General features: G+C 44.7%; 1 protein-coding gene across 2 annotated transcripts in view; it reads left to right on the top strand.

The window, feature by feature from the left end:
* The first annotated feature begins 7010 nt into the window (after positions 1-7010).
* Positions 7011-17106, top strand: part of CRBN (cereblon) — a 166453-nt gene continuing 156357 nt past the window's right edge. Inside the window, exon 1 of one of the 2 annotated variants that reach the window (XM_086939204.1) lies at positions 7011-7164. In XM_086939204.1, coding sequence (XP_086795330.1) covers positions 7056-7164 — 109 coding nt within the window. In that variant the 5' untranslated portion in view covers positions 7011-7055. The remainder of the gene's footprint in view (positions 7165-17106) is intronic. The other variant, XM_086939203.1, reaches the window with a different exon arrangement.

Raw genomic sequence — 17106 nt, 5'->3', positions numbered from 1 at the left:
AGCCCTGGGTGATGGGGTCCCCAGGCCTTGATTGGCTCCGGAAGGTTGGGGCTGCACATCCACCCTCCTCTTCTTTACTATTCTGCCCGAGGGGATGAGGTCCTCTGATCTTTAGAGGCTGGGCGGGGGGGGCTGTGTGGCCCCCATCACCTTAATCACAATTTGGCCATGGGGGATGGGGTCCCCCAAGGCCACCATGGGCTTGGAGATGGGGACTTTGCACAGTTATTGATAGTGCCTCACAATTTACTCAATGTCCCAACACTGAGTTCAGTTGGTCCCTGGACTGCTCTGAAGTTAGTTGGACTGCCTTTCTCAAGTGGACACTGGTGACTGTCTATCATGTAATCCAAGACACTGCAGAGAGTACCAAATATTCCTTCTAGGGGGGCTATCTTGTTGTTTGGGGGGTGGATTTTTGGCACTGGGCTATTAGGAATTTTTCGGTATCACCTTTTAATCCAGGGACTTGGGTTATATTTAGAGGTGACTCATTGTAATCAACAGCCTCCTTTGGTACCACTGGTGCTAGTTTAAACTAGAGCAAGTTCACATTCCTCAGCCTCCAAGTTTTTGCAAATGACCAAACAAATCTGCAAAATCAGACAACTTACAGTAACATTGGCCATGGGCCTCAATATTAAACAATGTTGTACCACTTAGAACACTTGAGCTATAAAACATTTGGAATACATTTACAGGCCTTTTGGGTGCTACAATCTTCTGGTTTCCATTGTGTATCATACTTTTAGAGAACTGTTTACTTTACCTGCTATCAATGTCCTTTTCGTTTTGTAAAGGAATGACGGTGTGGAAATTCAAGTTATTTAGAGGTATCTAAAGTAGTATACTGAATTCTGAGTTTCTAAGCCCCATGAACGCCCAAGTAAGCCATGGCTGATTTTCCTGTCAATTCTAAAAGTGTCTAGGTCTAAAAAGGGAAGACCGGGCCATTTCAATTGGAGTTCAATAGTATTCTAGCCCTAAGCAATATGGAGAAATGAAAATAGTCCTATCTTTTATAGCCCCGTAACCGCCCACTATTACAGGACCCAAAAAACAGCCCATGCAACATGATTGGCCTTGGAGCTAGAGATGTGTTCTACAGAAATGCTGAGTGAATTGAGGGGTGTGGTATGTAGGGGATTGCCTTGGGTTGTACTTGCATCTCATCATGAGGCATTACTTATCCGGGGATTCTGTGGGTGGGTGATTTGATGCATTCACAGTGTGGATGGGTCAACTGCTTTACTTAGTTAACTTAGGCGGTGAATCACTAGGTGTGACTTTTCTCCCTATGCTTCAGTGAATGGGGAGATAATATAGCATAGTATATGGACTGCTGGAAATACTTCATTGCAATGTTTTTTTAATGAAGTGAGTAATTTTGGGTTGTTTCAAGGGGTGGGCATAAACATTTAGGAAGATCTAGAGCTAGAACACTTACATCCTCATTCTGAGTACCATGAAAATTCTAAAATTAAGTGCAAAAACTTTTTCCACGTAGGTTTACAAACACAGATTTCATGCAAATACAATTCAGTCCTGAGTTTCTGCATACACAACTTCAAAGCCAGACTGGGAACCAAAAGTGTTCCTGTGGTACTCCTTGCTTGTAACCAGTGCATGCAGGAGGCTTTTGAAAATCTTCCTTGGCATCTTCAAGGTGTGGAAGCATGAGACGGTGACTGCATTGACTTGACCAGTCATGTTGAGTTTACTGTCAATGATGATCCTCAGGTTGTTGGCGTGGGTGGTAGGGTTAGATGCCTGTCCTAGCTCTGATGGCCTCCAGGTGGAGTCCCACAGTGATGGGCTCTTCTCAAAGATCAGGATTTCAGTTGTGTCATGTTCCGCTTTAGACAATTGGTCTTCATCCAGTGGTCAATGTCAGTCCTGCAGGCATTGACCTTGATCCAGGTACTTGGAATCTTGTCTGTGAGGGAGAGAATGAATTGCGAGTAGTCAATGTAGGCGAGGGGAGGATGATGCAGGCTAGAGCGATCATGTATGTGTTGAAGAGGTTCATGCTCAGGGAGGATCCTTGCAGATGAAGCCACAGGAGTTCGTGGTGTACAGTGCCAGGTTGATACAAGAGAAGGGTTTGGATTTATGCGGTAGGCAATGGCGCCTACTCGTTTCTGCATCTGTATGTGAATGTTATTTGTAGAGTACGGTGCTACAGGCGAAGGGATAACCCTGAACCCCTCAACAGACACAAGGTCCAAAAATTTCTGTACCAAATGCCTGTGCACATGTTATTGTGAACTTCAGAGCCAGTGCTGCGTCTCTTAACTTGTTGAAATATCAGGCAGATCACTACTGTAAACAAACAAGTGAATAAAACATTGACAGAACACTCCGGTGTGAATAAAACATTGACAGAACACTCCGGGTCTCTTGTGGCCTCTGTATTTATTGGAGATCAGTTGCCCAGCCAACACGTGTTTCGTCAGAGCTAGAAGATGTACAATAACAAGGTCTCAGAGACTAGTACACAGACATTTGTTACTGCAAGGCGAAAGGTGACTAGTGCAGCAACACCCTGGGTGACAACCCATAGTCAGGTGAACAATCACTTGGAATACATAAATACTATGAGTGGTGTAAAGTCCATTGGAGTGGAAGGGTGTCAGGTGACATCCTAGATTGCACTAGGCCCCACTTTCACTGCAGAAACATGTCGACCCAACATCTATCTAAGTAGTCATTTGTTTATACTACTATGCACTGGTTTTTACTTTGGGAGTGAATAGGAACTTTATTAAAATGGCTTAACTCCATTTTCACTATCCAATTTTAAGAGTCTTTCACATTATGCACTTATCACTTTACCACATTTAGCACTGCTAGTCAGATTACCACTTGATGCCTTATTACACCATACTCACTCAGGGACACAATCATTAGATTAGGCTACAACCTGCCAAATCTACCGTGGGTAAAAACCACATACCTTCATGGTGAAGGATCCCAAATGATGCAGGGTGGTACAGGTCGGTAATCTGATGTGAATATATATTTTTTCGCACCTCGATATACTCAAGGTTTGATTTAGCGGTTGTACCCTACAGACACATAGTTAGTTTCCTTATTTCTTGACCCATTGCTATCTTGCTTGTTGGTAAATATAGTTGTTAGGGGTAATAGCAATGCATGGTTGGAAAACTTTCCCTAGGACCCCCCCCCCCTCTCCGTTTTTGTACTTATGATATATATCGCTGACAAAGTTGACAAGTCTTTATCTTGTGCCCATCCTATCTCATAGGATAATCCATCATCATATCTGTCCATCTAATTTGTCTCATAGCATAGCATAGCATAGAAAACCCAATCTGGCGCATGTACATCACATTCACCCAGTCCTGACTTGATAGTCTACAGCACATTTGTTGTGTGTGCATTCTTAATTTACACTGTCCCTTTAATTGGATGTATTCCTGTTAGGTCATTTATAGAATATAGAGTGTTGTACATGTCATACTCTGCATCCTTTGTAAACGATCAGTTATTCCTGGATGCTGAATTTGCTGGATTGATTGTACTGTGCTCTTCGATTAATTAAAGGATTTAACCTACATCCTTGGATTTACTCTTCATTTCACTGGCGACAAGGGTGGGATTATTTCAATAAGCTTGGTATTAAACATAGAACAACTTCACTGTATAATCCAGGTGGTAACGGTGTTGTTGAACGCTTTAATAGAGTTTTGAAGAATACTATTCAGTTGTCAATAAGTAATAATCTGGATTGGACTACTCAAGTAGGAAAGGTGGTTTGGAATTACCGTATTACTAATAATGACTCTACTGGTGTTTACCCTTTTGTTTTAATGAAGGGTAGGAACCCACGTTCCAAGTCCATTGCTGCTTGGTTATTCTCTAGTGAGGCAGAACCTTGTTCTCATGACTTAGTTAAGGCACGTTTGGAACTGACACATACCAAGAGTAAAAAATATCATGATTTGAAGCATGGATCTAAGGAAGCTCAGTTAGTTGTGGGAGATTGGGTTAAAGTTAAGAAACCTTTTAAGGTTCAGAAGGGAGTTTCTTCTTTCTCTGAACCTTTTCAAGTGGTGGAAGTGTTAAGGAATTCTATTAGACTTAACGATGGGAAGGTTTGGAATCTGAATAGGATTGCAAAATGTAAATCTGGTTCCCTTACCCAAGACAATTCTCATACTCTTTGGAAACCAGAGGATTTAGATGTAGATAGTTCTAATGAGAATTATGTTTTGCTCAGTAGTCCTGTAACGGTTAACTCCCCTCCTTCAGTTGAAGTTCCTTCTAGTAGTCGTGTTGTGGAACTTACTGACAATATCACACAGGAATCAGTTTCTACCCCTGAGGTAGGAAGTTCCGTTTCTGTTAGTGAGGATTCTTCCTTGTGCCGTCATTCCTCAAGGAAGAGGGTGGTTCCTCTCTGGCTTAAGGACTACATTATAGAGAATAAGTAGTAGTATTTTTTTTTAATATAATTTTCATCTTATCTTAAGTTTCCGTTATTTCGTTTTTTGTTTTCCTTCTTTTTTTTTATTTTGTTTTATATATATATATGGAAGGGGGATGTGTTGTGTGTGCATTCTTAATTTACACTGTCCCTTTAATTGGATGTATTCCTGTTAGGTCATTTATAGAATATAGAGTGTTGTACATGTCATACTCTGCATCCTTTGTAAACGATCAGTTATTCCTGGATGCTGAACTTGCTGCATTGATTGTACTGTGCTCTTCGATTAATTAAAGGATTTAACCTACATCCTTGGATTTACTCTTCATTTCAACATTGCATTTTGTACCTTGCAATTTCAATCTTTAAGTTGTATGTATAGACATGCATATCCCATAGGGTGACCAACCGTCCGTAAATTTCATGGACAGTCCGTCATTTCGGCCGTCTGTCCGTTGTCCATGAAGGATTCTTTAACGGACGCCATTTGTCCGTAATTTTAACCCCAGGCACCGGTCGCACTACCCTAAAGCCGGCACAGTTTCCACCCACCTCCCTTCTTGACTCTGTTCCAAAGCTCATATACCCCGCAGCATTGGAGAGGCCCAGCGGGATGGCAACCTTCACACCTTGAGCCCTTGACGAGCTGTCAAGAGGTGCTTGAAGGTGACTGAGAGGGAGGGGCTGCAGCTTCAGGAGCAGGGGCTCCTATTCAGATGCAAACAGCCCTGAATGCGCCAAGTCTCTGCGATTTGGGAGGGCTTCACGCATTCCATTTTTGCCCAGGGCCCCAAAACATCCTAGAACCGGCCCTGATTACACCAAGGCAGCACTGGTTCTCTTCACAGAGCTTAAATATTGTCACTAAATTGTGAACAAACCTCGGTTCTTCTAACATGCAGTCTTAATATAATAAAATAAAGAAATGGCACAATCGCACCCACACTGATTAACAAAGCATGGAGGACAATCAGTTAAATCAGTTCTCTTGGAGCATCTCCTGTAAGTACTGTACATCACAGTGGGGGATGACAAAACAAACATTTTGGAAAGAGCCTCATTTCTCGTTGTCTTGTCCAGGAGGCAGTGAGGAGCCCTGCCCCACCCTGGAAGAGACCAAGATTATACTAGAATACTGCATGCCCACCCTGGTGGATCCTGTTCCCCCTTCTGCGATGGCTCCTTCCCCGCCCCAGTGATGGTCCCCCTCCCTCCCCCCCACCGCCTGTGATGGCTCCTGTCCCCCCCTGTGGTGGACCCTGTCTCTGCCCTGGGTGGCTTCTGTCCCAGTCCTGGAATGGCACATGCAGCGCATGTAAAGTTCTTGATGGGCCTCTTGTCAAAAAGGCTCAGATCAAAATTAATATGAAAAGGTGGGCGAGTGCGTAAGTGAAGGGATGGCTGGATGGATGGATGAATTAGTGAAAGGGTGAATGGATGAATGAAAGATTGAATAGATGGATAATGAGAGAGGATGGATGGGTTGATGAGTGAGTGGAAGGATGGAAGGGAGAAAAGGGAAATAGCTGGATGTATGGGTGGAAGGGTGAGTGAAAGCATGGATGAGTTTAAAGGTGGATGATGAGTGAGTGGGTGGATGGATGAGTGACATGATGGATTGGGTGATGAATTGATAAATGCAAGGGTGAATGGATGGACGAATGAGTGAGAGGGTGGATGCAAGGATGGATAAGTGAGTGAAAGGGAGGGTAGATGGACAAAAGGATGAATAGATGAGTGAAGGAGTGAAAGGATAAATGGATGAGAGAAAGGATGGATGAGTGATAGGGTCGATGGATTCATGAGTGGATTAGTAGATGGATGAGTGGGTGGATGGATGGAAGGAAGGATGGCTAAGTGAAAGGGTCAATGGAGAGAGAAAGGGAGGATGGATGGATGACTAAAAGGGTGAATGGGTGGAAGGGTGAGTGGGTGGATGACTAAGTGAAAGGATGGCTGGATGGGTGAAAGGGTAAATGGCTGGATGGATGAGTGAATGGATGGATGGGTGGAAGAGTGGATGGATGAGTGTACAGATGGATAGGGTGAAAGCGTGAATGGATGGATGAGTGAAAGGGTAGATGGAGGGATGGATGAGTGAAATGATAGATGGAAGGATGCATGATGGATAGGTTTGCAAATTGTTGAATATGTCTGGATATGGCTGGGCTTACTTCTATACTATTGCGCGACCTCTGATGTGTCTGTAAAACGTATCCAATTGCCCTGAAGTTTGTCCTGAATTTTGACCTCTTGTCCTGAATTTGTGTCCTGAATTTCGACCCTTTGTCCTGAATTTTAGCCACTTTGCTTGAAATGTTAAAGTTCGCAACTGCTTCAATTGTGGTGGAGTTAACTCACAAACACCAATTGCCCCTTCGCCAAAGTAGCAGAGCAAATAATTCTCTCAGTATCCCGAAGAAAATAAGAAGTCTCACAGTGCCCACCCCAACCCGTGATCCACAGGCAATACCATGTAACCTTAAGACGCCCGCGCACGCTCTACCCGCCCGCTCTACTCTCACTGGTGTGAGGAGACGCTCTATCCCACGCTCCGTCTCCACTGCGCCGTGCCCTTCCCGTCATGCTGCGGATGTAAACAGAAATGGCAGATGAAGACAGAGCAGACGAGGGGCAAAGAGAAGTCGACAACCGAGAGCAGAACCGGAGCCCGGCACCTGGCCTCATGGGGAACCACCTGCAGCTCATCCCGGGTACGTTATTGAGTGACGGTCTGCTTTATACTTAATGCTTGGCACAGCGGCTGCTGTGTCATAGTGCCTTTAGTTGTTTAATGGGGGCGTACCTGCACCTCAGCCTTGGTATGGGGGCGGGACCGACTGCAGGCCAACCTGAGTATTATGTGCCCTGTCGTTGCGTGGTATCTTCTGTTTTATCGGGGTACACAGCACGGGCAGCGTTCAACATTTTGAACAGGTGCAGCACCGACACTGGGATGGTTCAGAGCCTGATGATTGCGCATTCACAACCCCTGGGCCTTTAAAGAGCTTGGCAACCGAGTGACAGAAGCAGGATTTTCAGGATGCTAATCTGTTATCTCAGTGAGTTGAGCACCCTCTCTAGATATCCGTCTGTAGCGTGCATGACACTCATTAGGCGGCCGATGGCAGCGGCGGCTGATGAACTCTGAAAGTGTTGGGATGTAAATACCGTCTTCATGTTTAAATAAGGGAGCAAACAAAGCTAGAGCCCACTTTACTTCAGTGGTTCTCCCCTGCAAAATATTGTTTTAAAAAACGCGACAAATTGTTTATGTTGTAGCCCAATCTCATACCTTGCAATCTGGAGGTTTTGAAACGTCACTGATGATATATTAAAATACTTTTGTGATGTACGAGTCAAGCCTTGCCTTTTCTGGGTATGTTGGGACTCACCCTCAAATGGAAAACATAGAAGTATATTCGCAAAAATAGTCATGTTGTCAACATTATATATCCTAAAAGTTGGCTAAGGAGCTGTATTAGAGGTAGGTCAGAAATTAAAGAATTGTTAGGTCACGTTGCCTAATCTGCTTCAAAATGTTTTTATCATCATTCTTTAGTTTTCCACCATGTCCCTGCTAGGTAAATGCTCAGTCGTGTGTTATACTCTACACGAAAAGGGCAGGATGAACAAATCAAAGATTTACGTGTTATAAATACACGAACAGCCTAGAGAAGAAAGATAGACAAACCTTAAAGATGTACACACCGTGGTATTACTGTATTACACAGAGCTTAGACTGGTTACATCAACCTTACGTACTGAGTCAGATAGCAGTAGTGATAATTAATAGAAAAAGTTATGAATGTTAATGATGAATGTCTTCAAGCAATCCTTGAAATAGCAACCCTAGGTGAAAATGCCCTTTGGGACCAAGGAACCAATATAAGTAAAGTTTCCCAAACTTAATTCAATATGAAATGTCACCGTATAAACATCAACTACAAAGATGTTTCAGAAATGCTGTAATTTTGTCAACTTTACTACTTCCGAAAATGCAAATATTTCACCCTGGATAAAAAAAGGTCAAAAAGTTTAATTACCCCAAACAGCTTTTCTATTTCAAGAACCACTCTATCATTTTGTCCCAAAATATCTCATTTATATTTTTTGAAAATTCCTACTTTGCCCCCAAATATCAGACTGTCATTTCATCAAACAAACACTACTGTCTCGCATGGAGAGATTATGGCTTTCATGTCTTTTTAACATCATCAAATACCGTGGGGAACCAATAACATGGCGTTGGTTTTCACCATAATCTTGTTATTGACAGCCAGAATTATACTAAGAGCATCCATTAAAAGTCAAGAATGGCCACTGTTATTCCAGGGGTTGCCAGAATTCTGTGTTGAATGCCCACAATATGTCATGGATGGGTCACTGTTTAAACAATGTCACTGATGGAACTCCAGTATATCAGGAGGGGCCTGTGTGACTTCACGAATGCTCACCAATGGGACTCATTAGATGCAGATGAAATCTCATATGCACTTTCCACCAGGAACACCATACATTTACACACCCACTCCACCAACCACAGTTGGGTGAGTGCAGGATTTGCAGTGGGTTTCCTACAGTAGCATGCCTACAATTGTTCAGTGGTGATCTGCAAAGCTCATTTGTGTCTGTTTTGTTGCATCAGTAACTCAATTTGTTGCTGGGATTCTGGTTTAGAAACAGAACTATGCTGGGGATCACAGGATGTCAGTGTGCAGGGACTGAGTCACCAAACCACATCAGTACCTATGGGCCCAAATCCTGACTAGCTCCCAGTGCCTTACCTGCCCTCCTAAACGTCTCAGAGTAACAGGTAATATGGCATCCCAGAACACAACACTCTCGTCCTCTCAGGGAACCGTGGTAGCTGGTCATCACCTTTCATGGTCTCACTCATGCATGTCCACAATAAACAGAAACAAGACACAAAAACAGTTTGCAATATTTATTGAGACAATCATGTTGTATTATGAACAAATTATGCTGGCACTAGAAAACATACAAAACCCAGTAGTGTAATTAGCATTACTAATAGACCGTACACATTGAAAAGCTCTCACATGCTTTTTGGTGTATGTGCCTAAGATTAGCCTCATCATAATATGAAAAAGATTTCTAGAATGGCACCGAGCTCCATACATGTATTTGCTGTTGGCTGGTCTGGATCTCATATGGCTCAAAGCTAGCGCTTTTGTTCTGGGACCTTTCCTCTGTTAGACATTTCTCATCTGTTTTCAAAATGGCAAGTCTCTGCCGATATGATAAGAAATGTACTACTTGAAAACAGCAGCTGGGCCTCTTCTATTACATCTAGGTGTTAGTATCCAACCACAGAGAAAAACAGGGCACGATTTGTTTGACCTTGTACTAGATGTTCAGACTAAATCTCAGCAAAAAGTAGAATAATAAAACATGTGCGCTTATTTCTAAAATAAGTTTGACCCAAAAGCAAGTGTGTTACTTTGTGCTGTGTGTAAAGCAAAAGCAGCCTACAACGTGTGCAGTTAGGCTAACATAGAGCAAAACTGCAGTGGGCCCAGTAGGGGACCCATGACATATTGATTGGCTGAGCTCAATGAAGTACAAACATAAACTCAACTGGCATTTGAGTGAGTTGATTCGGGTGCCTGCATAAGATCTGCATTAGGCTCCTGCATGAGCTCAGCTGGTGCCTAATAGTTGATTTGGGTGTCTCCTAAGCTCAGTGGAGTGCCTGAATGGACTTAGCTGGGTGTCTCATGAGCTCAGCTGCTACCAGTGTGAGTTAATTTGGATATCTGCATGAACTCAATGTACAGCTTGTGCAAACTCACTTTGGGGCTTGCATGAACGCAGTGAAGTGAGTGGAATGGCTGCATGAACACTTTGGGTACCTGCATGAACTCGATGGATTTCTAGCATGAGGTTGTCTGCTGTCTGCATGCCCTAACATACGTACCACTAGGACCTCAACAGATTTATTACTTCAATCACAAATAAGTAGAATCGGCTCAACTGTGTTTGGTATACATTGGGATTAGATAACACCTCCTCACCCTTATTTTTACCTATTAAACATTATAAAATTGCTAAAATCTCTGTTAAAATATTTGTGGAGCCAGACATATGGCCTCCGTTGTTAGGAGACTCGCCTACCCCAGTGAAATCTGTAAGGAATCTCGGAGTCACTTTTAATAACAGTCTGAGCCTAGAGACCAATGTCAACAAGCAGGTTAGCAGCTGCCTCGCTCTAATGCGAGGATTGCGAAAGCTGTTACCTCTTTTACCTTCACAGGTCAGAGCCAATATAGTCAGGAGCACCATCCTCAGCCGCCTGGATTACTGCAATGCCCTTTTACTGGAATCCCCTGCCTATCTTATTTCCAGACTTCAAAGTATCCAGGCGGCGGCAGCTAAACTGGCACTCTCTCGAGAACGAAGATCCTCTACCACTCTCGCCCTGGCCGACCTTCACTGGCTGCCTATACACCAGAGGATCTGTTTCAAATCCCTATGTACTGTCTTTAGGGCAGTTCATGGGCTAGGCCCCCGACCACTTCAAAGTAAATTTAACTGGTATGAGCCTACCCAGTCTCTTCGATCCTCTTCTCTAAATCTTATAAGCATACCTAGGATCAAGAAAGCCACCTGTGGTGGCAGAGCTTTTAGCATAGCTGCAGCTCATCTGTGGAACAACCTTCCTACGGACATCAGAAAAACAAATGAACTGATGGCCTTTCGAAAAAAGGTTAAAACATGGCTCTTCCCAAAAATCTAATCTACTAGAACTTTAGACTACTGCCCCTCTCTGTTACACAGGTTTTTTCAGCCATATGTACACAGCGCCAGGATGCCCGTAGGGTTGCAGAGCGCTCTATAAATGCTATAAATAAATAAAATAAAATAAATATGTCTGCGTTTTTATTCTGCTATCTAATTTGCCTTGAAACTGTGGTAGTGGTTAGAAAGAATTGAACCCGTACAAAGGAACCCTGAAAAGCATGAATGAATAGCATAATGCTCCAAGAAGGTGTAAAGGATAAATATGACAAGAAAAGGTGTACACAATAGAACAAATGTAGACTATAGAACAATGTAATATATTTAAAAAAAAATCACACTATTGCACAGTAGTCAATATTTCTGTCTGTAGGTTGTATGTTTCCAGCTAGCTAGCACAGCCTTTCACCATTCTGAGGTTGATAACATTTGCAGCATTTCTTGGGGTGATACTAACTCTCACTATTCTAGCTCATAATGGCTCATCAGATTGTGGCATATGCTCTAAAAATCCCCCTTTTTAGGTCTCGTAGCGATACAGTGCGTAAGCACTGTACTCGCCGAGATCTATTGTTATGGACTCTGCTTCCCAGGAGACAGTGCTGGCCACGCGCATTGCCTCTTCAAGGAGGCGATTTGAGCGGGGAACGCGCTCAGCTGCTGTCTCCTGGGAAGCTCCAAACACCATACACGCATGCGCATACACAGAGACACACACACACACACGAGCGCCCATGCACGCACACACCCACACATACAGAGAACCCACCCCCGCCGTCGCATACACACACGCGCGCACACACACACACCCACAAGTGCACCGAGTGTCCCCCCCACCCCCCTTACTCCCCCAGCCCACTTACCGCCATTCCGGACTTCAGCCGCCACCACTGCTCCTCTCCTGGCCAGGCACTCCGTGGGCGCGAGCTTCCAGCAGGAAACGGAAGTCCCGCCCCACGGTAGTTTTCCTCACGCGCACCACATGACCAGCTGGGGAGTACAGGAGCAGGTTCGCTGAGATGAAGTGCTGTCTGGGCGGCCAATTTCTGCTGGTGGTGAGTCATATGTTGGGAATGGATCAGAACCTCACACACTGACTGCCCCCCCCCCCCCCCCCCCCCCCCCGCCGCGCGCGAGTTCGGCATCTACAGGATGCCCCCCCTGTCCACCTCCAGCCCGGAGCCCCCTGCAGCCCCTGCTTCCCGACGCTGCAGAGCGAAGCCCCCGAAAGACGAACAAATAAACATAGGTTTCGCCGGCGGGCAGAATAATAAAGGTTTAAACTTGGTGCCTGAAGGGCTGGTTCTTTATCATGTCGTCCCCTCTACAGTACATACCCTTCCTGAACATTAATTCCTAGAGTCTCGTTACTTAGTGCAAGCTCGATATTTAGGCACTGCAGCGCTTTGCACACCACATACGTTACAGATGAAAACATTCATTTTTTGTAGGTGTGCGGAGATTGTTATTCCTGAAGACTGTGTGTGTGGAGTCAAGGCTGCTCTCCTTAGGTCCTTGACTCTGGTTGCCGCGGAGCTAATGGTGCCGTGCCGTGACGGTGCAGGGACGATGGCCAAGCAGGTTCGTGTCCTGACCGAGGCACCGGTCCTGGTGCAGCTGCTTGAGGTGCTGCCCTCCGAGCTGTTGCATTTTTCTGTAGAAGCTCTTCGGGGCATGACCCAGGGCAAACCGGAGGCACAGAGCTGTAGGGTAGTGTGCCATTGCTGTATGTGTGCGTGGTGCCTGTCTGCAGTGTGTGTGTATACAGTGCCTGTCTGCAGTGTATGTGTGCGCGTGCGGTGGCTGTCTGCAGTGTGTGTGCGTTTGCGTCAAGTAATCAGTATTAACTGAACAGACACAAATGAAACGAGACCTAAAAAAAACATTTTAAATACATCTTTATCGGTGAATCTCGTTCTGAACTCCAGCATATATTACTTCTGCAAAAAGCATGGATTCTCTCAAAACTCTGCTCCTGAAAGTGTCGAAATTCACACACAGCTATGCTCATGTGTGGAAGAGAAAAGTGTGTGACTGGATATGTACTCACAATATCTATTGTAGAGGCATAGGATGCCCATTCATGCAGGCACATAGCTCACAAATAACAAATCTACATGTTCTTTTATTGCCACATTAAAACCGAGAACTCATTTTTCGTCTATAAAATATCCCATTAGATACTGCTCATCTTCCAAGTCCTTCTTTCGATCTGCTTCTATTTCGTTTCTTTATCTTGGTTTATTGTTTTTCTGTTTCTGCCTGTCTCCTCAGTCTCTATAGCTCCTGTCTCTCACACCTTTATTCTACCCAGGAACGACATATACACCCTAACTCCACTCTGGCCTCCCAGCTCGTTTTCCTCCCATGTTCTGCCCATTTTCTCTCTATTTTTTCTTTCACTGAATCTCTCATAGTTTCCCGCTTTTCTGTTGCAACTGCTTTGTGCCTGACCTCGCTCTGTTGCTTTCTCTTTCTGACAGTTTTCCTATTTGTCACTCATGCTTTTTTAATGCTCATGTTAGCCACTTAACTTTTAACATCATACTGTTTTTCCGGTGGCTTTTGCTCTTCGTTTTTCTTCAATGTAGAACTGTACATATTTATGTATTTGAATGTATACAGTGCAAACGTAGCTAGAAAGCAACGCCGTGCCGTAACAAGAGGGAATAGGCTAATTCTGTATCATGCACATGAAGGATTCCTTCCAGTAGGGACAAATCAATGCAGATCAATGGGATTTTTCTTTAGATGAGGCGAAAGGACCTCAGAAGCTCCTCGCTGCTGGTGTTGGGCGAGTTGCTCCTAGGAAAGGTGGTTGCTGTTTTCCAGGCGCTAGATAATCAGCAGCATCCGGTCTCCATCCGCTAGGTCTAGGAACAGATCATGGGCTCAGCGAGGGAACAGCGTCCGAAGTATGTTTAGACAAGCATTTTCAATACAATAGGTCTCACATTTGCGAGAGTTGAAGCTATTAGGATTGTAAATGGCAATGCCTTCTATTTACGTTGTAAAACATAAATAAAAGGCATTGTCATTTACAATGCCAATAGCTCAAACTCATGTGAATGCGAGACCTATTGCATTGCAAATGCTTGTATTAACAATCTATTCGAGGATTTGATTGCAGCCAAGAGTGCCCCCTTGGCTATCCTACAGTTGGAATCGTACCATGTATTGGTCTTCTTATTTTTCCTCGGTTTTCTCATTGATGGACACCTCCAAGGATTAGTTGTATTCTGCTAAAACAGATAACTATCAGAACTGGGTGGTGCTTGTGAACACCTTGTTGTGGCAGAAGTGGTGATGCAATAAGGATGACTGGTAGGAGCATGCAATAATATCTGACACAGTGCTCCCAGGCCAGGCAGGGAATAGATCATTAATGCTCAGTATCACTCAGCAGTGTCACAGCTTTAATTTATCAGCAGCTTCCAAAGCACGTGTGGGAAATGAATAGTTGCAGATGCCACAGAAGAAAGTTGGTGCTGCAATTCCTTCCCATCTGATAAGGAACAGCAAGATATAAAGTCTGCCTCTCCAACCAAGCAGATGAATATCCATTTTTGAAGGCTTGCCTGTCATGAATGGACCATGCCACAATTTTATGACTCTATTGCAGGCGGAGACTCCAGGACCGGAAAAGGAAAAAGGAGATGACCAAGAAAACAAGGGCAGAGGACGCCAGCAAGATGAATGGACTGGAAGACAGGAATTCCAGGCAGGAGCATACAGCTTCAAGGAAATCTAAACTGGAACAGGAAACACCAACAGGAAGTGAAAATACATCAGACAGGAGCAAAAGCACCAACAGGAGAGAGGACACACCAACAGGGGCAAGGAGTGCTGCTATGCAAGGAAATGAAATGTCCAGCCCCTTATTTTTCCCCATAAACAGGAAGTAACATAACAGGAAGTAAGCCGTTGTCCTATTGGATAGGAAAACATAATGAAAAGTATAGGAAAGGTTGCATCTTAGAATGGTAGAACATAACCTCCCAAGGCCTTCTGGGAACAAGACTGTGAAATCTTGGGAAGAAGAAAGGCAATAAGACGGCACCAATAGAAGAATGAAAATCAGCAAGCGAAAGGAAAGTGTAAATGTGCCCAAAAGAGTGCTATATAGGAAGCATCCCTAACATGTCAAACATTCCACAACAGGCTGCAGCTGGATCTCTGGCATGCAGGACACCAAAAAGAAATAGGCGTCGCTGAATGTACCCGTGACACCAGAACAGCAGCAGCAGGGTGCTGCGCAGCACCACAACGCTCCCAAGGAGAAGAGGAAGGCGTCACGGGAGGCGTCTGCAGCCTGTGAAGATGAAATAGGGAGTGTCGTGGGCTGAACCATGGCCTGCGGGGCAACAGTAGGTCTCCCTCCCGAAGCTTGGAAGGAAAAAAAACCAAAATTGGCATACAAGGATAGGAGCTGGACCTGAATACGCATCCTCCCAAGATCTGTCACTGGGAGGATAATCCTTCCAGTGGATTAAGAACTGCAATTGGTTCCTAAAGAACTGGAAGTCACAGATTTCCTGGACCTCGTATTCAGGAACATTATTGACTAAAATTGGAGAAGGTCGAGAAAAAACCCTTTTATAGGGATCTGTAACATAGGGTTTCCATTGTGAAGTATGGAAACCTGGGTCTATTTTCCAGGAACGTGGTAGTTGTAGACGAAAAGACACTGGGTCACCACTTGAGCGATTTTGAAGGGCCCATAAACGCATGGTTGGAATTTATTAAGGGGCAGGCGGTGAGGCAAGAAACTTGAGGAAATCCAAACCTTATTGTTAACCTGGTTGGATGGAGACTGACATCTAAGGGTGTCAGCGGTGTCTTTCATTTTCTTTTGGCTTCCTGAAGGTTAACATGTACTCTTTGTCTAACAGCTCGGAGATGTCAAGTAAAGAAGCTGCCGTTGGAACAGAAGTAGATTTCTGTAAAACTGATGTAAAGGTCCTAGGATGGTTACCATATAAGCAGAAAAATGTGGTAGTCTTGGATGCACTATGGACAGCGTTGTTATTGTAAAATTCCCCTAACGGTAGATAGAAGGACCAATCGCTTTTGGCAGAGTTGTAAAAGCAATGGAGGTATTTTTCCAGCTCCTGATTTAAGCCTTCATTTTGGCCATTTGTCTGGAGATGAAACCCTGAGGACAAGGCTACTTCAATTTAAAGGAATTTACAAAACTGTTTGCAAAACTGAGATACATACTGAGGGCCTCAGTCAGATATAATGACCAGTGGAAGGGCATGAAGGTGGTAAAGAGGGCACGAGTCGGGGTACCACGCGGGTGGACGGCATCCACCCCTTATTTTCCAGGGTGGCCGCCGCCCACCCTGCTTATCAAAATGCCATCCACCCTGCCGTGCACATCCAAAGTGCGATAAGAGCACGCGTCAACAAAACCACGCATTTTCGGGTGATTGCCTCGGACTGCCGGTCACCACGCCCCTGCACCTACTAGTATAGGTTGACTTGCCCGCCTATCTTGAGCGCTATCTATCACAGCTCTTGCTCTGTGAACCTGCCCCCACCACCTTGTAACCTTGCCGGAGACCTTCCAGTAGACGCTTTGGTCTGAGACCAATCAGTGGTCGTAGCAGACGTCACTGGATGGGTGTGTCTGCAACTCGGCAGTCCTGCACCGTGCGCCATGCCCTTTATCAGGGCTCGCTGCGGAAAGCGCGCTCTCGCAGAGAGAACTATAGCTTTCGGCTGAGCCGACAACAAGTGGAAAGTGGAGACAAGACCTGGCCGCGCGCAGCGTTTTCCCATAGGATAACGTTGCGTGTGTGAACTTCTGCTGTTTTCAGCATGCCAGAAAGAATCGGATCACGTTGCGCGCCTTGGGAGGAGTTCACGTGACTGACTTTGGAATGCAGGGG

Source organism: Lissotriton vulgaris, chromosome 9 (assembly GCF_964263255.1).
Source record: "Lissotriton vulgaris chromosome 9, aLisVul1.2, whole genome shotgun sequence".
In the NCBI taxonomy this organism is placed as follows: Eukaryota; Metazoa; Chordata; class Amphibia; order Caudata; family Salamandridae; genus Lissotriton; species Lissotriton vulgaris.
This window is presented reverse-complemented; position numbering and strand designations above follow the sequence as displayed.